The 25,465-nt window shown below is 32.5% G+C and overlaps 1 protein-coding gene across 1 annotated transcript; it reads right to left on the minus strand.

The window, feature by feature from the left end:
- LOC145327706 (uncharacterized) lies at positions 1-25,465 on the minus strand. The gene is made up of 9 exons (XM_080171262.1): positions 25,333-25,465; positions 20,199-20,289; positions 17,811-17,887; positions 10,517-10,550; positions 9,994-10,065; positions 7,354-7,458; positions 6,289-6,380; positions 1,192-1,239; positions 1-619 (listed from the first exon to the last, which is right to left on the minus strand). Exons 2-9 carry the CDS (start codon positions 20,251-20,253, stop codon positions 458-460), a joined length of 645 nt encoding a protein of 214 aa, XP_080027388.1. The 5' UTR covers positions 20,254-20,289; positions 25,333-25,465; the 3' UTR covers positions 1-457.

Consider the following 25,465-nt stretch of genomic DNA (forward strand, 5'->3'; position numbering starts at 1 on the left):
ATTTAATGTTTTATTTTATCACAATGTTAGACCAAATTTAAAAAATATTTATTTTATATCAAATAATCAACTGATTTCCATTTTGTATAACTGCTTTAAGAAACTTGTAAAACTTAGTAATATTAGTATGATAATTTAACAGCCATTATTTTTACATTTTCAAAGTTTGTTTGTTAATTCAAATTACATACCCAAACATTATTTATTGTTATTGACTAAATTACCTATTTATACATTAAATTGCTCGGTAATGATTGGTTCATTTTTAAAAATAAATCAGACATTAAATTGGCTTTAACAAATTATTTGTATAATTAGCTTGTTTGTGATTGGCTTATTTTGAATTGATTAGCCAGATTCTGAACTGTTATTGGCTAAATCGTTTCTATAGTTGGTTGTGATTGGTTGATTTATATTACAATAACATGATACTATGCTCTTATTGGTTAGATAATTTCTATACATTCAAATTCTTAGTTGTGGTTGGCTGATTTGAATTTGAATAGCACGAAGTTGAGCTGGTATTGGCTGTATTATTAATGTTAACAGAAGTACTGTAAGCAGATGCAGAACTTGTGTTGTAGTTGAAATTACTGCTGTACTGTAGCTCAAAAATATCCTAGAAGTATAAAAAGTTATCAAGGTGCTGCCATCTCTATAATTTACAAAAGGTTCTTGGAAAAAAAAGGAAGTGTCTTTTGGTCAATTTGATTATTAGTTGTTTAATTGGTAATTTTTTACGAGTACAGAAAAAGTGCCATGCACCCAAGTCATTTAATTTGATAAGAGAGTTACTTTTTGTGTCACCTATTATCCAATTTTATGCAGTCGTATTCGTAGCCATTCCCTTTTTAGGGACCTTATATTAGGTTACCAAAAATTTACCCCTTTTTTGCTGTGTTTTTAGGTTCTTAACAGGTATACGGTATAACCAACAAGTGAAATAAATCTTAAATAATATTTGGGAGGCAAATGGAGTGGTTATAAGTTTTACAATATGTTGCGCCCCAACGACAGCTGAAAACCACGTATAGGTTTCGTGTTTTTATTTCGAATTAAATTCGTTATTGGTATAAGCTGGGTTCTTAAGTTCATTATTACTTTGATATTGTAAACAGTAAAGAGAGTTATTTACATTTTTTAAGTGACATGCCGACATATTAACTTTTAGATAAGCTTTACTAGTATTACCTTTGATTCTCTCATTTGACTCTCTACATCTGAGTCTCTATTCTCATACTAAAATATAATAGCATAGTTTTATTGACAGTTTTCTGCGAATATAAAAATAAAAAAATAAGATTTAAATTAGTCTTTTTAGACAAGAAGGCACGGTCTAACAAAACTGATTTTATTATTATTATAATATTAAAAAACTGTCTTTAATACGATGATTTACATGATTTTTCAGTGTGACTGATAAACGGTTCTAGTACAGCGGATACTAATCGGTTTCGGAGCCACACTGGAAAATTGCTTAAAATCTACGATAATTTTATCCCTCCAATATTCACAAGTTAACAAAATCTGGTTAGAATATGAGAATTAAATCGACGCTCGTTATACAGGGATATATCAATGTCAAAAAAATGTCAAAACAAAATAACATATTTCGAAAATGTATATCGTGGCTTCTATTATAGCTAGAGACCTAAAATTTTTTGTGGTACATCTTTGAGCAATAATAAACTTCAGTGAGTAGAAAGGTCATGACCGTTTGAACACTCCTTGACCGATTTTTGACCGATTTTCTATTTCCTACTTGTAATTTTACCGTTTGTAAGCTGCCAGCTGCCGAATTTCAAAACAGCTATATGTAGACCAACCAAATTTTATGTAGTCTTTTATTGTGATCAGAAACAGATAAAAATATTAATTGGCGCCGCCAACCGCCGTTTTACCGCCGTAACCGCCGAAAATGGCGGTTTCCGTTATTTGCCGTTTTTCGGCAACAATCAGAAAAAATAATTTTTTTGTTATAAAAAAAAAGTTCCAACTAAAATTTGGAGATCCTAGCTTTAAAATTGGCCGCTCTACAGCTGTTTTAATATTAAGCGGCTGGCCGCTAAGACTAGTAAAAGTAATTTTCTCTAATTATGCACATGAACCACCAGAAAATAGAGAGGGTGGGTCAATATGACCCCCCCCCCCCCGCCCCTGATCTTTTAAGGTGGGAATTGGGGCCCGATCTGTAAGGGTTAAGATTTCGATAACTACTGAACCAATTGAATGCTCCCCTATAGAGAATATCACATTTTGAATTTAATAAAGTATTTGATATTTTAAACCACCTTTGGCAGCTAGGATATTGTTTGTGATTTTTATTTCAAACAAATTATAAATTTAGCCATAAAACAATTTTTTAAAATAAATCTATCAAAATCAAGTACAGCAGTTTATATTTTATAAATAAACCTACCTAACATTCAAAATTGTTGATACTTATGAAATATAGGAATAAATTGAATTTCTTAAGGATTTTTTAATTTACAAGCTACCCTGTAAAGGAGAACCCAATCACTTCAGCCGTTAGCGAGATCCTTTTACTTTATTATAAGGATATATTTTATAAGAAACAGAGTTATAGAAATATATTGAAAATACATTTGGTTATAAAACACTTTTTTTCATATTTTCACTTTTTATGTATCATGTTATTTATATTCTCTAGAATTGAATGGAAATATCATTATATAAGAATACTAGCGGCTACGTCCCTAGAAGCCTCTAGGGGTACTTAAGGTGAGAGGGGAAAATCGAATTCCCCCAACCACCTTTTTATTTGAGTTTAAAAAGAAAAGAAAAAATATTTTTGTTCGGGGGTGGGGAGGGGTAATTTTTTATTGGAAGGTGGAGATACCCTCCCCCAAAATATTCTAAAACATTCCCTGCACCTATAAGAAGCTTCACTGTAAAGATGAACTATGTCGGTTCATCGAATAGCAAGATCCTGCTCCCGTAGCTCAAGGGAATCAACAAAACTAACATGAGCTGGTGGAGCATATCACAATACCACCCCTAGAAAAAATGTATTTTCTTTAAAAAAAATGCTACTATGCCCAACCCTTAAGATGGACAGATATATAGTTAAATAGATAAATAGATGGATAGACAGATAAAAAGATAAGATAAGTGTATGCCTGTTTGTGTTTATGTGAACTTTAAAACCTTTGAGTACATTTTAATCAAGATATTGTAATACTTATTGAACAGTATTGAAAACTTCAAATATTTGAAAGAATAACTTATTTTGCCAATTTAACCCCGACCCCCACAACCTTTATAAAATCCTATTCAAATTTAACCTAATACATACATCAAAATACTTTTAAAAGTGAATTTTTTTTTATAATAAGGGTTGCAATAGATTTAAATCTTTATATGAATATTTTTTAATTATGCTGTTAAACTTTAATTCTCAAAAAAATGTTAGATAAGTCATTTATATGTATAATGTCTGTTTACATTAGAAATTTGACACTCAAATTTTGAATCGTTATAATTATCCTATTGATTTTTGATTTATGAAATGTAGATTCCCTGGAAGATTAGGTATACTGAACCATAAGCAAGCTATTTCTAGGAGTCCATGTAAAGGAGTTTAAAACTAACTTTCTGATGCTTAAAGCGTCATTATACTGAATTTGTCAATTTGTTTGTCTGATTGGAAGTATTATCATTTTAGGATGCGTTTTCCCGGCAGAAATATGACTCTGGCCGCGATCAGTCGGCACCCTTGCCTGCCTAACCTTAGCACTTGGCCCCCTAGCTTGCCTAGCTGCAGCGCTCGGCTCCTTTTCAAAGAGGATAACGCCCAATTGTATAAAGTTTTTTTGTTTATTTTCCTGCTTTATTGTGGTAGAGGTTCTGAATCAAAAGTAACTTACTTCCGACAAAATAGATTTTAAAAATATGCAAATTGCAACTTCAAAAGAAATTATTTGAAGAATATTTCCAACAATTTCAAAGGAATTATAAAAATTGAAAACTTTTATTGATTTCAATAAATATTCAAAGATTTTTTCTCATATTCATTTGAATCCGGTGGATAGGAACCGGTTCTCATGAATACGAAAAAACTATGTCTAGCATCGTATTATATCTAGTTTTCGACGAATATAGAAATGTACAATCATAAAATAAAACTAGTTTTTTTAGCCGGTGCCTTCGGCACCACGGGGCTAAAAAAACTAGTTTTAATCTGATAATTGTACATTCTATATATGCGGAAAGCCGTTTATAATACAATATGATAAATAACTATTAAAGAACACTTCAAATTTTTAAATCTTGCTAAATTATTTAGTCACTTTCTAATCAAGTTGTATAGTAACACTAACTAGTTAATGATTAGTTATTTACTTAAAATATATAACCATATTGATTTCAATAAATATTCAAAGATTTTTTCTCGTATTCATTTGAATCCGGTGGATAGGAAAAGGTTCTCATGAATACGAAAAAACTATGTCTAGCATCGTATTATATCCAGTTTTCGATGAATATAGAAATGTACAATCATAAAATAAAACTAGTTTTTTTAGCCGGTGCCTTCGGCACCACGGGGCTAAAAAAACTAGTTTTAATCTTATAATTGTACATTCTATATCCGCAGAAAGCCGTTTATAATATGATACGAGAAATAACTATTAAAGAACACTTCAAATTTTTAAATCTTGCTAAATTATTTAGTCACTTTCTAATCAAGTTGTATAGTAACACTAACTAGTTAATGATTAGTTATTTACTTAACCCATTAGTGCCGAGCGCCACTTTTATGGACCGATCGAGCTGAAAACTTCAGGGAAGCTTTGTTATGGTAAAAACGGAATTCCAATTTTTTTGTTTTGCTCTAGTAGCGTGCACAGGAAAGTTGCAATAAAACCCAGTTCGGCGCGAGTAAAGAAACTGTTCGGCATAGGTAACCGTTTTTTGGCATTCAAGCCCAGTTTTGTCCTAAATACCCGGTTATTTGGCCCAAAAGAATAAAAATATAATTTTTGAACGTCCAAAGTGAGTTGTAGAGTAGCTAATACTACGATACGATCCGCAATTGAAAACTACATAACCTCATGTAATTGATAGAGCTACAAGTAAGATACAAAATGATTTATATCACATTTAGTGTTTTGGCTATAGGTGCCACCCTTTTCAGTTAAAAAAGCCCGTTTCCTAGAAGTTTTAAAATTTTGATATTTTATGTGGACGGGTATCTTTACTCGCGCTGAGCCGGGCAATAAAAATGGCGGGTATCTTTACTTGGGCCAAGCCGGGCCAATATAGAACGTAAAAAAAGATAAAAAATCATATAAAAAATAATAATTTAAATAAAACAAATTCACAAATGAATGTAGCAGCCAATAAACTTTAGATTTCACGAAAAAAATCACTAACTTTACTTCATAAACAAAAAAGTTAGGAGGGGTATTTTAAAATCACCTCGTTTTTCTTGGTTTTCAAATTTTGTTGAGCTATACCGGCAAACGTAAGTAAGCAAAACTGCCTGCTCCAGGGGGAAATGAAAACCAGGGTAGTAAAGGGGGGATTCATACTGAGAATGATGCAATCCTGAAACTGAGAACCGTTTTTTTCGGCATTTTCTGGAACCGGGCGTTAAAAGCCGGTTCGTCACTAATGGGTTAAAATATATATAACCATATTGATTTCAATAAATATTCAAAGATTTTATCTCGTATTCATTCGAATCCGGTGGATAGGAACCGGTTCTCATGCATACGAAAAAACTATGTCTAGCATCGTATTATATCCAGTTTTCTATGGCACCACGGGGCTAAAAAAACTAGTTTTAATCTTATAATTGTACATTCTATATCCGCGGAAAGACGTTTATAATACGATATGAGAAATAACTATTAAAGAACACTTCAAATTTTTAAATCTTGCTAAATTATTTAGTCACTTTCTAATCAAGTTGTATAGTAACACTAACTAGTTAATGATTAGTTATTTACTTAAAATATATAACCATATGTATTCGTCGAAAATATAACTCTCAATGTAAAAGTCATAATATCCCATTATGACGTAGTGACTTACAGGCCTAAATTATAGAGAAGCCATGCATCTTTAAAAGTATCCTATAATATAATGTAGTAAGGTTTTTTTGTCCACAGCTTAAGATTTCGTTAAGTACTGCACCGATTGAGTTCTCCATTTCATGGATGATTTATTTGGTTATTTTTTGTCTTTAATGGTTCTATGCTATTTAAAAAACGATCCCCTAAATGTAGCGGGCGCATTCGCTAGTATTAAATAAAATAAACTTACCAGAAAGTCAAATAATGTGTTAGTTACCAACCAAGTAACTGTAAGAACTATTAAAGAACATCCAGTATATAATACAGCCAAGGAATTCCATGCTAAAATTATTATTTTTGAAAATTATTGTTTAAAAGTACCTATTTATAGATAATTTTTTTAACAAAGCTATTTGATATTTGCAAATGTCTGTCTGACTGTCAACTACGGTTTTCTCGGCAGCTTAATTAAATTTTTAAAAGCGAAGCTTTTCTATAATTGGGGCCTGTCCGTCCGTACGTACGTCCGTCCGTCACAGAGAGTTAGCTCTTTTCGTTAATTTAAACAGGTTAGAATTGTCCTATCGATTCCAAACTTTGCATGATGATTCCTACAGAAGTTAGGTACAAATAAGAAAGCGTAGCAACTCTAAAAACAATACCAGAATGTCCATACGTCCATTTTAAACATGTCGATTTTTAACTTTTTTGACAACAAATTTTTGTATGTTAAAATTATCCGATTCTTTTGATTTTTTGAAAACTGATTTCTATTACTACAAGGTACAATGTTATAAGCGAAGCATCTCTATAAGCAAGTCCAAAAATGTAAGTATGTCCTTAAACAGTATCATCTATTTATGCAGTTTTGCAACAAATTTTCTTAAAATGTTGTTTGTACTGATGCATTAATATTCTGCATTAAATTCAGTTCTGACAATCTACAAGTGTTAATGTTCGTTTGTCCTTCCATTTCAGAGCTTCGCTTTCATGGATGTTGTCATCCTTGTTTTTAAAAGATTCCCTTACTATACAGTTTACTTGGCAATTCTCTGATGGTTATTTAATTTTGTGATGAAAAATTTATTTGCTTGGCTGCTTTTTCAGAAGACGTTAGTGAAGATTCTCATGATTAATGATAAATTAGTTTTATTTACTTTTTAACATGGAATATTGAAATTTAATGTGCAGATCTGAAGATCAGTAATAACTCCGTCTGTCTGTTATGCTCACTTTTTCTTCCATATTTCAGTGCTTGGCTACTTATAGAAGTTGTGAATTTTATTTTAAATAAGGAGAAGATTAATTTCCATACCTATGATGTAAATGAATAACGCAAGGAAAGTTTCAATGATGAAAACAGCGTACAGAACAAAAAATGGAAACAGAAATAATAACTTCTTCTGTAAAACTCCATAAACTGAAAAAAAATAATTTATTAATGCGAATGTTTTTGAAAACATACTCCCTTTCCTCCTAACCTAGCCTCTATCTTTTTGATTAGATATATATCAAAATTAATAAGAATTTTTTTTCGTTTCGCACAACCTTTTTCTGTAAGTTTAATCTGTGTATGCTGATTATTAGTACTTATCTATTAACTTTAGTTTTAGTGCCAAATTAACTATCTAACCCTCTATCCATGTTTTTTTTTTATTTGTTCGTTTGGCAAGGTCACAAAGATAAAACTTTATTTAGAAAATAGATTTAGAGTAATCTTGTGTTTTTACACACAGAAAGGGTGTTTATTTAAAACTAACTAAATCATATATTTCTATTATAGCTATGCTACTACATGGTCGTTCTTTCAAAAGATATGTATTTTTGAAATCTTAATTATGGATGCAAAAATTAAAAATAAAAAATTTAAAAATCTGCCAAAATGTCAACAAAAACATTATATTTTGTTTTTCAACCACAATAATCTATAATACAAAGAAGAATGATGTCTGTCTGTCCGTATGAAGCTTAAGATCTCGGTACCCACTGAACCGATTGGATTTTACTCTTCAGGGTATATACCTATTGGTCCTGTGGTGGTTTTAAGCTATTTTCTTGGGGGGTGGGAAAAAATACCCCCAGAAATGAAAATTTCACCTCCCAAAAAAATTTTCATATTTTTTTTCTAATTTTAATGTTTTTTATGCTTCTATATATTTTTATATATTTTTAAATTTTTATATTTTTTTATACTTTTTTATATTTTTTTATATTTTTCTTTTTTTAAAATTTCTTTTCTTCTTTTAAACTTCGTTTTATCAAATTCAAAAAGATTGTGAAACCTTCCTTCTCCTGTAGGGGCGAAGCCCCAAAAAGGCTAATGGCAAAGAAATTTTAAAAAACAATAAAAAAAAGAAAAAATTCAAATGTTTTAAATAATATAAATAAATATAAAAAGTTTTAAAGAGTTATAAAATGTTATAAAGGGTTATAAAATGTTATAAAGAGTTATAAAATGTTAAAAAATACAGAAAATGCTTTTAAAAAATGTAAAGAAAATTTTTAAATTATCCCCTGAACCTTCAGAAAAAAGGCCCTTAGAGGCTAGGTGCAAAGCCGCTAGTATAAATAAAAGTAACAGGGTGTCTTACTTTGAGTGTATGTGACTGTCTGTCTGTACCAAAGTATCTCAATCAAGGCTGAACTGATATGGTTCTTTTGTCTTATAGGTCATGGGAAGGTGCATAACCATTTTAGACGACCGTACTAAACCCCTCTCCAAGAGAAGTTGGTAGAAACCTTTTTTTAGGGGCGTAACTTTAGTTTTATATACTAAAGAAGCTAAATGAAAGGATGTAGGTTTTAAGCTTTTGACATGTTGTAGATTATCCCCCCCCCCCCCTCCTCAACCTATCAGAAGTTGCTAAATAAAACGTAACAGAGCAGCTTCAAAATTAAGAACAATAAACTGTTATACCTAAGTATTATATAATTGTGACATTAGCCAGAATGTGAAAACATAGTCTTTTCAATTTTACACGTTTTCCTTACACAGCAACTTTTAGCAAACAATTTTTTTTTATTTTGCTCTGTTCTGACCCTAGACTCTTATTATATTGTCAGTTGCAAAATTTGAAAATAAAAATACATTTAAGACGTTTATATAACACCAAATTCATCTTAATATGCTAAATAATCTTGGAAATTGCTGGTCTAATTATGTTGTGCTTTTTAGTTAAGCTTTGTAAATGGCTTAGGTTGGTTTTAACCTATTTGTAGACCTTTACTGTTCTTTCCAAAGATGCTAGGAGCAAAGTAACGGTTGTATTAGAAGTAGTAGTTTATATTTGTTTATCTGCTAAGGTTCATGTTCCATAGGATCCGGGATTGTTTTAGGCTATTTTATTCCACCTCTCCCCTTCATACTAATAAACATTCAGTCCTTCTTTTACAGCTAGTAAATACTTGGTGAAGAAAGCGTCGTAGATTTATTTATTTTCTATTACCTTCCTAAATATCTCACTAGATTATATAACTAAATTCAATATGGAAATTTTGGTTTATTAAAATTTTTTGGATCTACTGCAGTTCACGGTAAAATATTGCTGGTAAGGAATATTTCCAAAAATTTATGAATTTTAAAGGCTGCTAGCTGCCAAACGGCTGAACGTACAGATCATACCCGCACACCTTTTTAAGCGGCATAAGAAGGCCTACAAATAATCTGAAATAGCCAAGATCCAACCATGCACAGGGAAAGCTTGACTGATGAAAAAACGCGTAAAATAGGTCTTTTTCGCGCATTTCTCTGCACTGTGAGATAATTATGCATTATTGATTTATGGCTATTCCAGATTATTTGTAGGCCTTCTTATGCCGCTTAAAACAGTGTGCGGGCATGATCTGTACGTTCAACCGTTTGGCAGCTAGCAGCCTTTAAAATTCATATAATTTTGAAAATATTCGTTAACAGCAATATTTTACCGTGAACTGCAGTATATCCAAATGTTTTTACCTTGAGAGATATTTGCCAAAGAAGCAAGGAAAAATGTTACACCTACACCCAAAACTGATTCACTGTCATATTCTAAAAATAACAATTTTTCCAGTTTAGTTTCGAAACCAATTATTATCCATTGGATTAGAATCAGTTCTCATCCATGCTGAAAAATAATGTATAACATCGTATTACAGACAATTTTAGTCAATATTAAAATATAAAATTATACCACTTTTGTCAGCCCGAGACTTCGGCCCCTAGAGTCTAACAAAGCTGGTTTTAACCTTATTTCCTTTTAATATCCGTGGAAAGCTGTCTGTAACATGCATGGAAAATAATATTGTGTATTTAATGATCAGTCGAACTTATGTACGCCAATTAGTTTAGAATAGGCATGTAAAATATATAAGATCTCCAAAATAGCAAGAAATTTCAAAAGAAAAGAAGAAAATCTTTTCATATAAAGTGCTACAAGAAAAACTAAATTTATAAAGGCGCTAATTCTTTTATACGAAAGTTTTGTAACAAATTAAAATACCTTCGATTGGTGAGCTTTGAGTTTCTTGTAACTCCTGAAAAAAAAAACATGAGATTATTATTTTAGAAAGAGTATGAATACTGGAATTTTATCATTTTTGTTTTGCTTTCATGAGAATATTTATCCTTGTTTAATCCTATATATCTATTGCGTGTTTTGGCAAAATAATTTGATTATTCTCTAGAAGAAGAAAACAAACATAAATATGTCACGCCATTCCTTAAACTGTTTTTGAAGCACTTTTGGAAAGGGTGTCAAAAATATACGGTGACACCTGCACATAGACGTCCAAGGGGGGGGGGGTAATGGGGCGATTACCCCCCCCCCCTAAACGATTTTGGGAGTTCCTACAGCACCCCAAAATTTTTTTTCATTTTACTCCCCCATTTAAAATTTACCCCTACCATTTAGGAGGGGGTATTTACCCCCCCCAAACAATTTTGAGGGGGTAAATACCCCCCCCCCCCAAAATAAAAAATCTCTAACAAAAAAAAATTTTGCGCATTTTTAATACTATAGATTTAATAAAATTTAAATTACCCCCCCCCCCCAAAAAATTTTACCCCGGGGGTAAATTTTTTTTTTGGGGGGGGTAAACTAAATTTACCCCTGCCAACATATTTCAGGGGGGGTAAATTCCCCCCCCCCCCCAAGCAAATTTTACCCCCGGGGTAAAAATTTTGGGGGGGGTAAAAAAAATTTGCGGCGCGAATTACCCCCCCCTTCAAAAAGAATGATAACCCACATCAATAATTTGGGGAATTTATAGTTTTTAAAAGCGAAGCTTTTCTATAATTAGGGTCCGTCCGAGACAGTTAGCTTTTTTTGTTAATTTACAACAAATAAACAGCTGTCTGCAGAAGTTTATTATGTATTTCGTTTTTAAAAAGCAAAACTTTTCTGTAATTATGGTCGGTCCGTCCTTCCAGAACAGATTGCTTTTTTGTTAATTTAGGCATGTTAGAATTGTCCTATTGATTTTAAACTTTGCATGGTAATTCCTGTAGTAGTTAGGTACGATTTAGAAAGCGTAGCAACTCTATAATCTTTACCAGAATGTCCGTACGCATGTTGATTTTTACTTTTTTAACAACCAATAATTATGTTATCTAATTATCCGATTGTTCTGATTTTTGGTATACTGATTCCTGGGACAACAAAGTATAATGTAATAAGCGAAGCAACTCTATAATCAAGTCCTAAAATGTAAGTATGTCCATAAACAGTATCCTGCATCAAGATTTTTTAAAACAAATTTACTCACAATTTTTTTTTGTCTCTTATTTATTTAAATTCTGATTATTCAGTTCTGACACTATACAAGTGTTAATTTCCGTTTGTCCAACCGTTTGAGAGCTTCGCTTTTATGGATGTTGTCTTGTTTTTATCTTTATTCATTAAGTACTTTTTACTAAATTCTTTTGTGTATTTTCTTTTTGTGAAAAATTCTCAGGTTTTATAGTGTTTTGCTCCACAAATAAGGAATTCTAGATCGATTGGCCTATTTTTATATTTTAGTTAATATGCCTGTAAGTCTTCTTGGAAGATTAAAAAATGTCTTGATTATTTTTAGTACGGTGTTATTTGGGTCTAGAATAACAAAATGCATCAACGACAAAACAAGAAAAAACAAGAAAATGTAACTTAATTCCATTTACACATAAAAATATTTGTATGTACTGTACATGGTACATGAAGATCTTGAAATAATTGTGATATATTACTCTACTTGTCTAGAAAAGCTTACTCTTGATTTGGTATATTTGGTTTAAGGTAAGGGGAATGAACTAAAATTGAATATGAATATAATCTATAAACAAGGATGACAACATCCATAAATAGTAAAGCTAATGTGGTGGGGAAAAATAAGTTTCAGTAATTAATAGAAGGTAATGAACCATTTACATATAAATATATGTTTACATTTGTTTTGTAGCACGACCGGCAGACTGATGGACCAAGTACGATGTATAGATTATTTACTTTTGCAAGAAGAAAAATCAGACGGTCAGCCAAAGAGAATTATAGACAAGCTTAGAATTAAAAAAGAAAAAGGGAATGTAATTTAAGAAAAAAATATTCACACAATCATTTAAAATCTTTGCATTATAAAACAAAAAGAAATCTAATGAAAATGTACTCTTATTTTTAAGTTAAAAAGTATACTGTTTTGTTAACCCTTACAGATCGGGCCCCAATTCCCACCTTAATAGATCGGGGGGGGGGGTCATATTGACCCCCCCCTCTATCTCGGCTTCTGTTACAGATAAAGACGTAAAATTTTTTTCTAGTGGTTCATGTGTATTTTTAGAGAAAATTACTTTTTCTAGTCATAGCAGTCAGGCCGCTCCTTAGCCGCTTTTAAGCGGCCAGCCGCTAAATTTTAAAACAGCTGTAGAGCGGCCAATTTTGCAGCTAGGATGACCAAATTTTAGAACAAACTTTAATTTTTCATAACAAAAAAATTACTTTTTCTGATCATCGCCGAAAAACGGCAAATAACGGAAACCGCCATTTTCGGCGGTTACGGCGGTAAAACGGCGGTTGGCGGCGCCAATTAATATTTTTATCTCTTAATTGTTGCTCAAGAATTTATCAAAAAAAATTTTAGGTCTCTAGCTATAATAGAAGCCATGATATTCATGATATATGTCTGTAGTAAAAGCCGGACAAAAATCGGTCATAAAGTCGGTCAGGGTGCGGTCAAACGGTTATAACACCACTTTTCTCATAAGGTCATTGATATCTCAGTATTCACCAAAAAAATTTTAGGTTTCTACTTTATACACAAAAGTCATAATGTAGAAATTATATTTTTTTTAAAATTTTGGTGCTACCCAACCGACTTTGACCGGACACCACGACCGACACAGACCAGATATCCTAATAAAATCAACTCTTGCCGACGCATAATTACTAAACTTAAAAAGTCATGAAGTCACAGCTCTCCATCTTACCTACAAAAAAAATGACATTGAAAAAACTAGAGGGGGGGGTCAATATGACCCCCCCCCCGATCTGTAAGGGTTAAGCAACAAAGCTATTACAGTAAATATATTTAAAAAAAAAAAAAAATTTTAAAGCTAAGAATAGTTATTTATTGCATCATATTATAGACAGCTTAGAAATTATAAGATTAAATCTAGTTTTGTTAGCCTTAAGGGGACGAATACCCGGGCTATCAAATTAATTTAAGATTTTTATTTTAATATTAGTGCAAAATTGTCTCTAATACGACGCTATATATGATTTTTAAATCTAATTGTTTCTGGAAAATGTTGAACTTATATAAAAGTTTTTGAATATATAGCCGCTATACTCCTAACAAAAGTACAGATAGAAAGATTGTTGTATGTTAACTTTTGTTTTAAGTTTATTTCTCTAAAAAGTGCATCTCAGAAAAAACATAGATGAAGCGTCTAGAAAAAAAAATAGTTTTTTTTCCCGATCCAAAAGTAATATTTAAATCAGAGTCGCGACAATTTTTCTCGTCAATCTCGCTGACAGCTAGTCCAGTAAAGCTCTGTTTTTCTAAGGTTTTATGCTATTTTCAAGTTTAACTGACAAAAAAAAACCAGTTTTCATAGGATTGGTTTCAAACCTTTTTCTGAAGATTCCTGTAACTATATAGAATAGTGTTAATAAAATCATGATTTATGATGTTTAGTAATTTTTGCAAAAAAATCTACATTGTTCAAAATGGTAAATATGTTTTATCTTGGACTATTTTGTTTGTCGTCATAAAGTACACTGTCAGTGTTTACTGCTTGTTATATATTACAAAAAAATAGGGAAGCTATTCTAGAATTATACATGTTGTTACACTAATATTTGGTATCTAAGCGTAGCTAACAAATATATTTACTTTGTATGATTAGGTTAATTCTGCTAGTTCTAACGGGTTTTTAATAATAAACCGCGAGTTCTTGTCAAAACCTTTTTTAACTAGTTCTAATGGGATATGTAGATTTATGTTTATTTAATTATTCTTCTATTGAATGTTAACGTATTTGTAAATTACAAATCAACAAAATGAATTTTCAGACTAGACTAATGTAAAAAAAATAGATAATTGAACAGGGACAAGTATGTTAAAAAGCAACGACAGAACTTTTTTTTTTTAAATAATAGTTATTGTGATATAAGATTAATTTTGAGATATAAGTTAGGTGCAATCTATTTAGAAAGCGTTACCAAAAAGTGAAATATTTTAAATTTGTATTCGAAGCAACTCAATAATCTAATCCTACAAAAGTAAGTATGTCCTTAATAGAACATAATATTTGTATTTACGCAATTTTGCAACAAGTTTAGAGGTATATAATTTTGTGTATACCTTTAATATAATGTTCTGTTTTTTTTCTATTGTTTTGTTTCAGAGCTTCGGTTTTATGGATGTTGTCATCCTTAATTTAAGAAACCAAAAAGATTCAAAATTAATTTTAAAATTTTTGTTGCTTAGAATCTTTAGATGAAGCACTGTGATTAAAATCTACGAAAGACAATTTTTGCATTTTAAATTAGGTCTAGAACCAGTAAACCTTTCAAATCAAATGATAGATCAAGTCTGAAATACGAGGATCCCCTGACGCAATTTTTTTCTAAAAAGACAAGGAGGATAATAATCCAAGTCTGCAAAGGGGAGATTGGAATAAAATAATATTAGTTTAAAGCTGCTGCTATATAAATATTACAGTATTCCTATTTGTTCTAGGAATCACCAATACAAAAAAATGGTCAGTTTTTCTATGTAAAGTTTGCTGAAAATCCAAGTAACTTAACAAAGCATCTAAAAAAAATCAGCCATGTGTCGTCATAAAATGAGGGATTATACTTCTCTTTTTTAGGAGTTTTCTTTCCCACTTCTCTTATCATCTCACTCATTTTTATGACGTCACATGGCTGATTTTTGAGACACTTTGTAAAGTTACAAAAACTAAAAACACTAGATTTTACAAACTCGCATGCTGTTTAATAGACCTTTTTTTAGATTATACCGAATGTTTACAGGACTCCTCGTGCAGGTCCTAATGCTTTCAATCAACAGAAGATCCAGTTTTGTTTAACCATTGTATGGACCCTTATGATGCAACTTTGCTGATTATACTTGAACAGTTCTGCAAGTCGTTATTTTTAAAAGCGAAGCTTTTCTATAATTAGGGTCGGTCCGTCTGTACGTCCGTCCGTAACGGATAGCTTTTTTCGTTAATTTATGCATATTGAAATTGTCGTATCGATTTCAAATTTTGCATGGTGATTCCTTTAGTAGTTAGTTACGATTTAGAACGCATAGCAACTCCATAATCATCACCAAAATGTCCGTACGTCCATTTTAAACATGTGCATTTTTTACTTTTTTAACAACAAATTTTTATGTGATCTAATCATCCGATTGATCTGATTTTTGGTATATTTATTCCTGGAACAACAAAGTATAATGTAATAAGCGAAGCAATTCTATAATCAAGTCCTAGAATGTAATTATGTCCATAAGCATTATCCTGAATTAAGCAGTTTTTCAACAAATTTACTTATAATTTTGCTTTGACTCTTATACATTTATATTTGATAATTCATTTCTGACACTATACAAGTGTTAATGTCCATTTGTCCTACTGTTTCAGTGCTTCGCTTTTATGGATGTTGTCATACTTGTTTTTAATATTTTTTGTTAGGATCCTTCGTATGTCAGACTTGATCTCCAATTTTTTAGAGACAAAAGACAACATTGCGAAGTTTTCAATCAGCTAATTAGTAAACACGTTTTTTTTTGTACAGTTTATATTCTCTTATTTTTTTTTATTTTTTTTTAAAGCCAAGCTTTTTCTACAGTTAGGGTCGGTCCGTCCGTTCGTAACGGTTGGCTCTTTTCGGTAATTTATACATGTTTAAAATTGTCCTAAGCATTTCAAACTTTGCATGATGATTCCTTTTACAGTTAGGTAAGATTTAGAAAGCATAGCAACTCTATAATTGTTACCATAATGTCCGTACAATTTTGTCAAAATTATATATTTGTAGTTTGCTTATTCAGTTCTGACACTCTATACACTATACAAGTGTTAATGTTCGTTTGTACTACCGTTTCGGAACTTCGCCTTTGTGAATGTTGTCATCCTTGTTTTATGTAGAATTTATTTTTATAGAATAGTTTTACATAAAGTTACATTATGATAAAGATAATACTTAAAAGACTATGAGAGTTCCACTTGAAGAAAATAAATATTGTTATCTATAATACAAAGTAGAACGATGTCTGTCCGTCTGTCTGTCCGTCTGTATGTCCGTTTGTCTGTCCGTCTGTCTGTCCGTCTGTCTGTCCGTCTGTCTGTCCGTCTGTCTGTCCGTCTGTCTGTCTGTCTGTCTGTCCGTCTGTCTGTCCGTCTGTCTGTCCGTCTGTCTGTCCGTCTGTCTGTCCGTCTGTCTGTCCGTCTGTCTGTCCGTCTGTCTGTCCGTCTGTCTGTCCGTCTGTCTGTCCGTCTGTCTGTCCGTCTGTCTGTCCGTCTGTCTGTCCGTCTGTCTGTCCGTCTGTCTGTCCGTCTGTCTGTCCGTCTGTCTGTCCGTCTGTCTGTCCGTCTGTCTGTCCGTCTGTCTGTCCGTCTGTCTGTCCGTCTGTCTGTCCGTCTGTCTGTCCGTCTGTCTGTCCGTCTGTCTGTCCGTCTGTCTGTCCGTCTGTCTGTCCGTCTGTCTGTCCGTCTGTCCGTCTGTCTGTCCGTCTGTCTGTCCGTCTGTCCGTCTGTCCGTCTGTCCGTCTGAAGCTTAAGATCTCAGTAACCGCTGAACTGATTGGGCTCTACTCTTCAGGGATTATACCTACTGTTCCTGTGATAGTTTTAAGCTATTTTCCTGGAGGGTGTTACACCCCCAACCCCTCCAAAAACTGAAAAAAACCAGCCCGCCAAAATTTTTTTTTTACATTTTTTTGTAAAATCTCAGTAACTGCTGAACAAATTGGGTTCTACTCTTCTGGGAATATACCTACTGGTCCTCCGATGGATTTAGGCTTTTTTCTAAGAGGGTGGGACACTTTTTTGAAAGTATAACTATAAAATTATTATTGGGGGTTGACTTTCCATTATCTCATGGGGCGAAGCCCCTAGAGGCTAGGGGCGAAGCGACTAGTATTTATATAAAATAATAATGAAGTTTTTTATTATGCCTATTCAAAATGACGTCATACTGGGCTGCCATTGTTAATTTGGTCTGTGTAATGGCCTTTCATTGGCCATTTGTATTGTATGACTATTGGTCATTTTTTATAGGCACTATAAAGAGATTCCGTAATAAAACTTACTATACTACTAGAGTACCACTTGAAGAAAAGAAAGATGGAGGTGATATGATGTACAAAGTTCACAAATGTCGTCATCACTAAAAAAAATAAAGGCATTTTTTTTAATTATAGTTATTTCATTGAATTCTAAATAATTTGGTTTAATTTAACATTAATATTTATTATACATCAGAGGGTGGCCAAAGATACTAAACAAGAACGTCCAAGAGGGGGGGGTAAAGTGGTAATTACCCCCTCCCCCCCCCCATTTAAAATTTATCCCTATCCTGGTGCCGTAGGCTCCTCCAACCAATTAGGAGGGGGTATTTAGCCCCACACTCAAACAATTTGGGGGATGGGGGAAGAATTACCCCCCCCCCCCCCCCCAAATAAATAATTACCAACAAAAAATATTTTAATACTAAATATTTCATAATTAGGTAGGTACCTTTTTACATTATTAAATTACCCCCCCAAAAAATTTTAACCCCGGGGGTAAATTTTGTGGGAATAAAAAACATTTACCTCTGCCAACATATTTCAGGGGGGGTAATTACCCCCCCCCCCCAAGCAAATTTTACCCCCGGGGTAGAAATTTTGGAAGGGGTAAAAAAAATTTGCCAGTTTACCCCACCCCAAAACCAAATTACTTCCCCCCCCCCCTTAATAAATGTTTACCCCCCCCCCCCAAATAAAAAAGCTTGGACGCCCCTGATACTAAACTTTCACTTTGAAATTTGATAACATCCTTGCAATTTTTTTGCAATAATAATAGATAGATAGAAAACAAGTGATAAATTATAATTCTGACCTAGCGTAAAAATAAATATATAAATAAAGAGTAAAAAAGATAGATGGGTTGCTACACATTTTTTTAGATAAGTAGATAGATAGTATAATACAAAAGAAACTGAATAGATAGATATAAGATTGACATATGATAAGACTAATGCAAAATTTTGTTGCATTAACCCTTTACAGTCGGGCCCCTTGCTGCACCTTAATCAGTCGGGGGGGGGGGGGCGTTCAACGCCCCCCCCTATTATCTCAGTTCCTATTAGAGCTAGAGGGCTAAATTTTTTTGTGCAAGTCCCCTGTTTGATAATGAATTTCCGACCTTTTATAAGTCTAAGTCAATTTTCGCTTCCTTCACCCTTTTATTTAACAACCTTTGTTTTTAGGTCCTTTTATACTTAAAAATTTCAAACGGCTGTAATTTTTTTATTTTTAAGGCTAGAAGAAATTTTTTTTGCAGAAAATGTTTATTTTTGTGTAAATTTTACATTAGAAATATCAAAATATAAATTTCAGTTGCCGCAGCTGTACTTGGCAGCTGCCAGCCGCCGCAGTCGGCGGTCGGCGGGAAAACGGCGGCGGATCTTCATGAAATTTTAATACGTTATGTAGACATGTAAGAAAAGCTTAAGTTTAAAATTTGAAGTCTATAAGTCAAAAATTGCGGCCACAGGAGCCTTTTAAAGATTTCTGGAGACCTGGAGGATCAGGACCTGCAGGATCATACCTGGAACCTGAAAGTTACTTGAACACCTGTATTTCATATAAGGATGTACTACTAGAGGATTTTTTAGTATTTTGGTATGATAAAATGCTTTGGTTTAGTCAAAAAAATATTTTTGCTCTTTACCTGGATGACCCTGCCAGGTTTTCTGGCATCCTGTGCCCGCCAGGATGGAGATATTCAAAAAATTCCAACTCTCAGTTATGTGTCATACCCATACTTAAAAAGTCAAGCAGTTTGGGCTCTTTATCTTTCACACACAGAAAATGAGATAGAAAAAACCGGAAGGGGGGGCGTTCAACGCCCCCCCCCCCCGACCGTTAAGGGTTAATGAGAAACAAATTAGATAATTTGCAGTCCACGTGCTAAGATGCAATTTTTAAAAACCAAATAATAGGAAGTGTGCTTTTGGAGAAATTAACACAAAGTGCATTGTCGAGCATAGAAAACCCCCTAAATTTTCAAATAAACTGAAAATAAGGGGAGGATGGGAAGTTTGTTGTTGTAATACTTAATATCATGTTAGGTTAGGTTATATTGGGTTCTTTGTAGATCCGTAGCGTTGGCGTACTTCAGGTATAGGCCCTAGAGGGGTTAGTCATAGGAAAAATAATACCTAAAACAACTGTTTTATGAATATGGCATAAGACATTTTTTTAATATTAATCTTGTTATTGCTGTTCTACTTATGATTATCATTGTTGCATATTTTGACTAGGGGTTAATATTTTTTGGGTATTTATTTTCTCTAGAGGAGGGTGGTGGTACCCCTCATAAAAATAGTATTAAACGTTCCCAGGTCCTCTAAGCAGACACATTGTAAAGGAGAACTATATCGGTACAGACAGACACACAAAAATCCTGTAACTCTAATATGAGGATAATCTAACCTGAAATAAGAAGGCAGTTATTTTTATTGATTTTGATAAACTTCACCATACACATCACTTTGTGCGTTAGCCTTCTGCTTTTACATCATATCTAAAGTACAATGTTACATTATTAATACACTAGCGGTTTTTTTGCTCCAAGAAGTGATTTTTAAAAAAAATTAAGTATTTCTGGTGCTGTAATTAATTGTGAAATAACTGAATAAAAAAAAAAAATTTTGAGTGGGGGGTAAATTCTCATCTTTGGGAGGGTTGTACCTAATTATTTGTGTACCTAATTCTTAAGTTCTGGCGGCTTCGACCCTAGCCTCTAGGGTCTTTGCCCCAAGAGGTAATTTAAAAAATAAATAAATAAATTTTAAAAATTGAGATGCAACCACTTATTTTGAACATATTTTTTTTTAAAATGGATGTGGAACACCCACTAATTTCGAGAAAAAAAATTTGGGGGGATTTTTGTTGTTTGGGGGGGTTATGGGTGTTCAACCCCCCAAGAAAATAGCTTAAAATCATCACAGGACCAATAGGTATATACCCTGAAGTAGAATCCGATCGGTTCAGTGGTTACCGAGATCTTAAGGGACGGACGGACAGACGGACGTACATCATTCTACTTTGTATTATAGATATGGGGACTGTTGATAGAAACGTAGAGCCAACCCTTTATTGTAGGTTCTATTTGCTGACAACTAAACCTTTGTCTGGAAGATCTAACTGTGCATGTTTTGAGCCAAGGTATCCTGATTACTTTAACTATTAAGTCACGCATCTGACATGACAACAGTAGGAACAATTGGTAATCTTCAAACCCATCGCCTAAAATTTACATTACAGTCGCGGGTATATAAGAACGAGGCTAAAATCATCCATATAAAGCACAAATTAAGTTTACAGAAAGACATTACAGAACATCAAATTGAAAAATAAAAAGTAAAAGTCTTAAAAGAAAAGAAAACATGTTCTATAAATATTTACTTTAAGAAATGTTATTATAGGAAGAATTTTGACAAATGTTGCTGCTCTTGTTAATGGCTAGCGAAGCAGAAAATAGAAAACACAATCTTCAGATTATTGAAAATAGAAACACTTTTAAGAATAAACAAAAACAAGTACAATGTTGTTTTTGCTGCTTTGTCATAAAATTTACAGGTATTGTCAATGAATTGTTAGAAAATATGATATTTGCATTAAATAGATTTAGAACTATTGGACCGCGTTGAACCAAAAGCCTGACTGATCAGCTAAAGTTTTTCGGTGATTAATCAATTTGAATCATTTTAGTAGAACGATGTCTGTCTATCTGTTCGTCCGTCTGTCTGTCCGTCTGTCCGTCCGTATGTCTGTCTGTCTGTCTGTCTGTCTGTCTGTCTGTCTATCTGTCTGTCTGTCTGTCTGTCTGTCCGTCCGTCTGTCCCTTAAGATCTCGGTACCACTGAACCGATCGGATTCTACTCTTCAGGGAATATACCTACTGGTACTGTGGTTGTTTTAGGCTATTTTCTTGGGTGGTGGGACACTCCTAACCAAAAAAAAAACAAAAAAATCCCCCCCAATTTTTTTTTTCTCGAAATTAGTGTGTGCACCACCTCTATTAAAAAAATATATATGTTCGAAAAAAGTGGTTGCATCTCCATTTTTTTTATTTATTTATTTAAAAGTCCATTAAAAAAAGTGGAAAGTTTTGTTTTATTTTTAGCTTACTTCAGAAACAAATGAGTTATCCTTTTCAGGGGAGCTTCAATAAAGATGGTTTAAGGCTACATTTCTACTCATCCTTACCCTTAGATCATAGTTCCCTTAGGGGCGCAGCCAATACTAAGATTATAAGGTGGCTTTGTTGCTAAAGCATTGCTCTCTGTAGGAAATTCATGAACAGGGAAAATATTTTGACAATCAGGATTAATGGATAAACCAATGACAGACTAATTAATTTTCTCATATTTATTCGAATCCGGTGGATAGGAACCGGTTCTCATCCATACGGAAAAATTATGTCTATCATCGTATTATATCCAGCTTTCTACGAATATAAAAATGTACAATTATAAGATTAAAACCAGTTTTTTAGCCCCGAGGTGACGAAGGCACGGGCTATATCCGCGGAAAGCTGTTTATAATACGATGCGAGAAATGACTATTATTGCCTAAACATTGGAAAATCAAAAAGAAAATATAGTTTAGAAAATGCTTTTTTGGGGAGGTGTTTGTGTTAGGTATCTCATATTAAAAGAATAAGTATAGCCAAGGACCTCCCAAGGGGGAAGGGAGATAATATAATTTGGTGGGTAAAATTTCGGGGGCAGGGGGGAGTGAAGACCTCTTTATCCCCCCCTTGTGTTTCCTCGTGTATAGCTAAATTTTGCAAAAATCTATTTGTACTTCAAAGGAAACTAACAAGGTAAAATATCTTTCAAATGCTTCGAAAATGTCAAAAAGACATTAAGTGTTAATTATAATTTTATTAATTCAAAAGGGATCTAAAGGGATAAGACTATGGTCAATAATTGATGTACACTGTACATCCCCAATTATGATACAGAAACATTTGAACACTCAACTCAATAAAGCAACCAAAAAAAGTCCCCAAAGTTGAAAAACCAATGAATAAGAAAACTTTGGGGACTCGTGTGATAAACAGCTCATTGTCCTCTCTCTCTCACTCTCTCTGTATTTACTTCAATTGCTAATCTCATTAATATACATATATTCCATTCATTAAATATAACGATGCCTATCCTTGTGCCTTTAGAGTTCTTGCTCACCCTAGGGCCTATTCGGCTCTGCTTTTCAGGAAGTATATCTACTGGTCATGCATAGATTTTAAGCTACATCCAAAATTAAAAGAAGACAAAAAAGATAATAATATGATTTACATTTTAAAAGAAAGGGGCGAAGCTTTCATTATGAAATAAGGAAAAGAAAAATAAACAAATATTGTTTGTATCAAATTTTTTTCTTCAAATGTTGACATTATATTCATAAACAAGGATGAACAAAATCCATAAGAAACAAAGAATAGATAATCATGGATGGAAATACAGACAACGTAAGAAGATGATTAAAGTCCCTCCACAGATTATGACGTCATACGATAGAATAGCCAATGAGAGGCCAGTATAAACTGTAATTGACCAATGCAAAGGTAAAATTTATGCTGGCCTCGCATTGGTTAATTTATCCTATGAAGTCATAATCTATGGAGGGACTTTAATTATCTTCACAACGTATTTTAAGGAGTAGATGTTTAGTGGTAGAAATTTAGAATAAATATATTTGAGGAAAAATCATAAAATCTTTCATCTTGAATAGCAGCTGAGAAAATTTAATTTTCACAATATCGTTTCGGACAGTAGGACTTGATGGAAGGACATACAGACAAATTACTATATAGATATATTAACAATATTCAAATTGTCTATATTTGCATAGGATAAAATCTGTAAATAAAATATCAAATGTAGGTTTATTTTCATGAACTAAATTTAGACAAAATTTTTATCCTCATATGTATATATGTAATCATTCTTTGAATTTTTGGTATTATTCTGTTCTTTTGATAATGTTCTCTAAAAAAGGGTTTAACATTTTTAAGTATTGAAGCAACTAGTTAATTTAAAATGTCCGTCCGTTTATCCGTTTGAAACTTGAATTTCTCAACTCCTCGTTAAGATAGAAAACATATTTTTTAAAATATATTTTATTCTTCTTTTTATAAACCCTTTCCGGAGGTCATTAGAATAATTACTATTGTGGGGGAGGGGTTTGAAACGCCCTTCAGAAAAAGGGTTTAGTTTGAAAGGATTAAAACATAATAAAAAAGTATAGTTTTCTTAACTATTGACATTCTTGTTTTAATATTCTGTTATGAAACAGTTTGACATTTTTCAAATATTATCCCATAAGCTTCTTAACAAAATTATTCCTCTTTCTCAAACATTTATATTTATTTTTTCAAAAAAAATAAAATTAATTCATTTTGATCTGAAAAAGTAGAAACTTTGTCTACATTTTTCAAGGAAGCTTTTTAGATATCAAAAGAAAAAAATCAAAGCTCAAAAGGCAATGGAACAGTGTGTAGTGCAGAAGACAATCCAGTTTTTGATTGTACTACCTTTATCTTGAGATTTCAAAAAAATATTACTAGAAAATTAGAACCTAGTAAAAGTGTCTGACTCTGATTATGACGTAAAAAAAATTAGCCAATGACGGCCACTATAAATTTTACCATTGGTCAAGTACAATGTATACTGGCCTCTCATTGGCTATTTTTTAACGTCATAATCAGAGTCAGACACTTTTACTAGGTTCGAAAATTACTGCTTACAAGAGTTTGTTGATTGTTAATACTTAGATATGACGCGGTTTAGTCACGAATAAAGATCCACAACGGAAAATTGAAATTATATATACGTTTTTAAAAGATATTTAAATATTGAAATGGCTTGAAATTTTTAAAAATACAATATCAAATAATATCTTCATTTAAAAGTAACGGGATGTTTATTTGTGTGTATCGAAGTATTTCGAAACCGCTGAACTGAAATGGGTCTCCTTTACAATGAAGCTTCTTATAGGTTTTAAGGTTTATAACTTATAGGGAGGTTTCCAACATCCCCCACTCCCGGCCCAAGATCACCTCTGGAAAAACGTTACCCCCCGAAACAAATTTTTACAACTAAGCTAATTTTAAACATTAGTAACCTTGTTAAAAGTGAAGCTTTTCTATAATTAGGGTTGGTCCGCACGTCCGTACGTAAAGGATAGCTTATTTCGTTAATTTAGGCATGTTAGTATTGTGTTATCGATTTCAAACTTTGCATGATGATTCCGAAAGGTGTTAGGTACGAGTTAGAAAGCGAAGCAACTCTATAATCGTTACCAAAAAGTTCGTACGTTCATCTTAAACATGTTGCTTTTATACTTTTTAACAACATATCTTTATGTCCATAAAAAATATTCTGTATTTAAGTAGTTTTTCAACAAATTTACTTAAAAATTTGTTTCAAAATTATAATCTAAAATTCTGATTATTCAGTTCTGACACTTTACAAATGTTAATGTTCGTTTTTTTTACCGTTTCAGACCTTCGCTTTTATGGATGTTGTCATCCTTGTTTTATTATTATTCCACTTACCAATTTAATTCTGTGTTAGTCTCTAAATTGACTTCAACCAAATAAAATTAAATCCCATTGTCTGTGTTTTTCTTTCATTCATTCTATTCTAAAAATATACTCTTCTAGGATAAAACACTTTTCTACATTATAT

This window comes from Acartia tonsa, chromosome 9 (assembly GCF_053477335.1).
Source record: "Acartia tonsa isolate MP-2025a chromosome 9, ASM5347733v1, whole genome shotgun sequence".
Taxonomy (NCBI): Eukaryota; Metazoa; Arthropoda; class Copepoda; order Calanoida; family Acartiidae; genus Acartia; species Acartia tonsa.

What these genes read in the sequence shown, in the direction of transcription:
- LOC145327706 (XM_080171262.1), bottom strand. Translation starts at nt 20,253, where the DNA reads ATGTGTATGGTGAAGTTTATCAAAATCAATAAAAATAACTGCCTTCTT. An exon ending in TAACTGCCTTCTTATTTCAG is followed by an intron (nt 17,888 to 20,198) that starts GTTAGATTATCC and finishes TATTTTTTTTAG; the next exon opens with TGATGACGACATTTGTGAAC. An exon ending in GTTATTCATTTACATCATAG is followed by an intron (nt 6,381 to 7,353) that starts GTATGGAAATTA and finishes TAATAATTTTAG; the next exon opens with CATGGAATTCCTTGGCTGTA.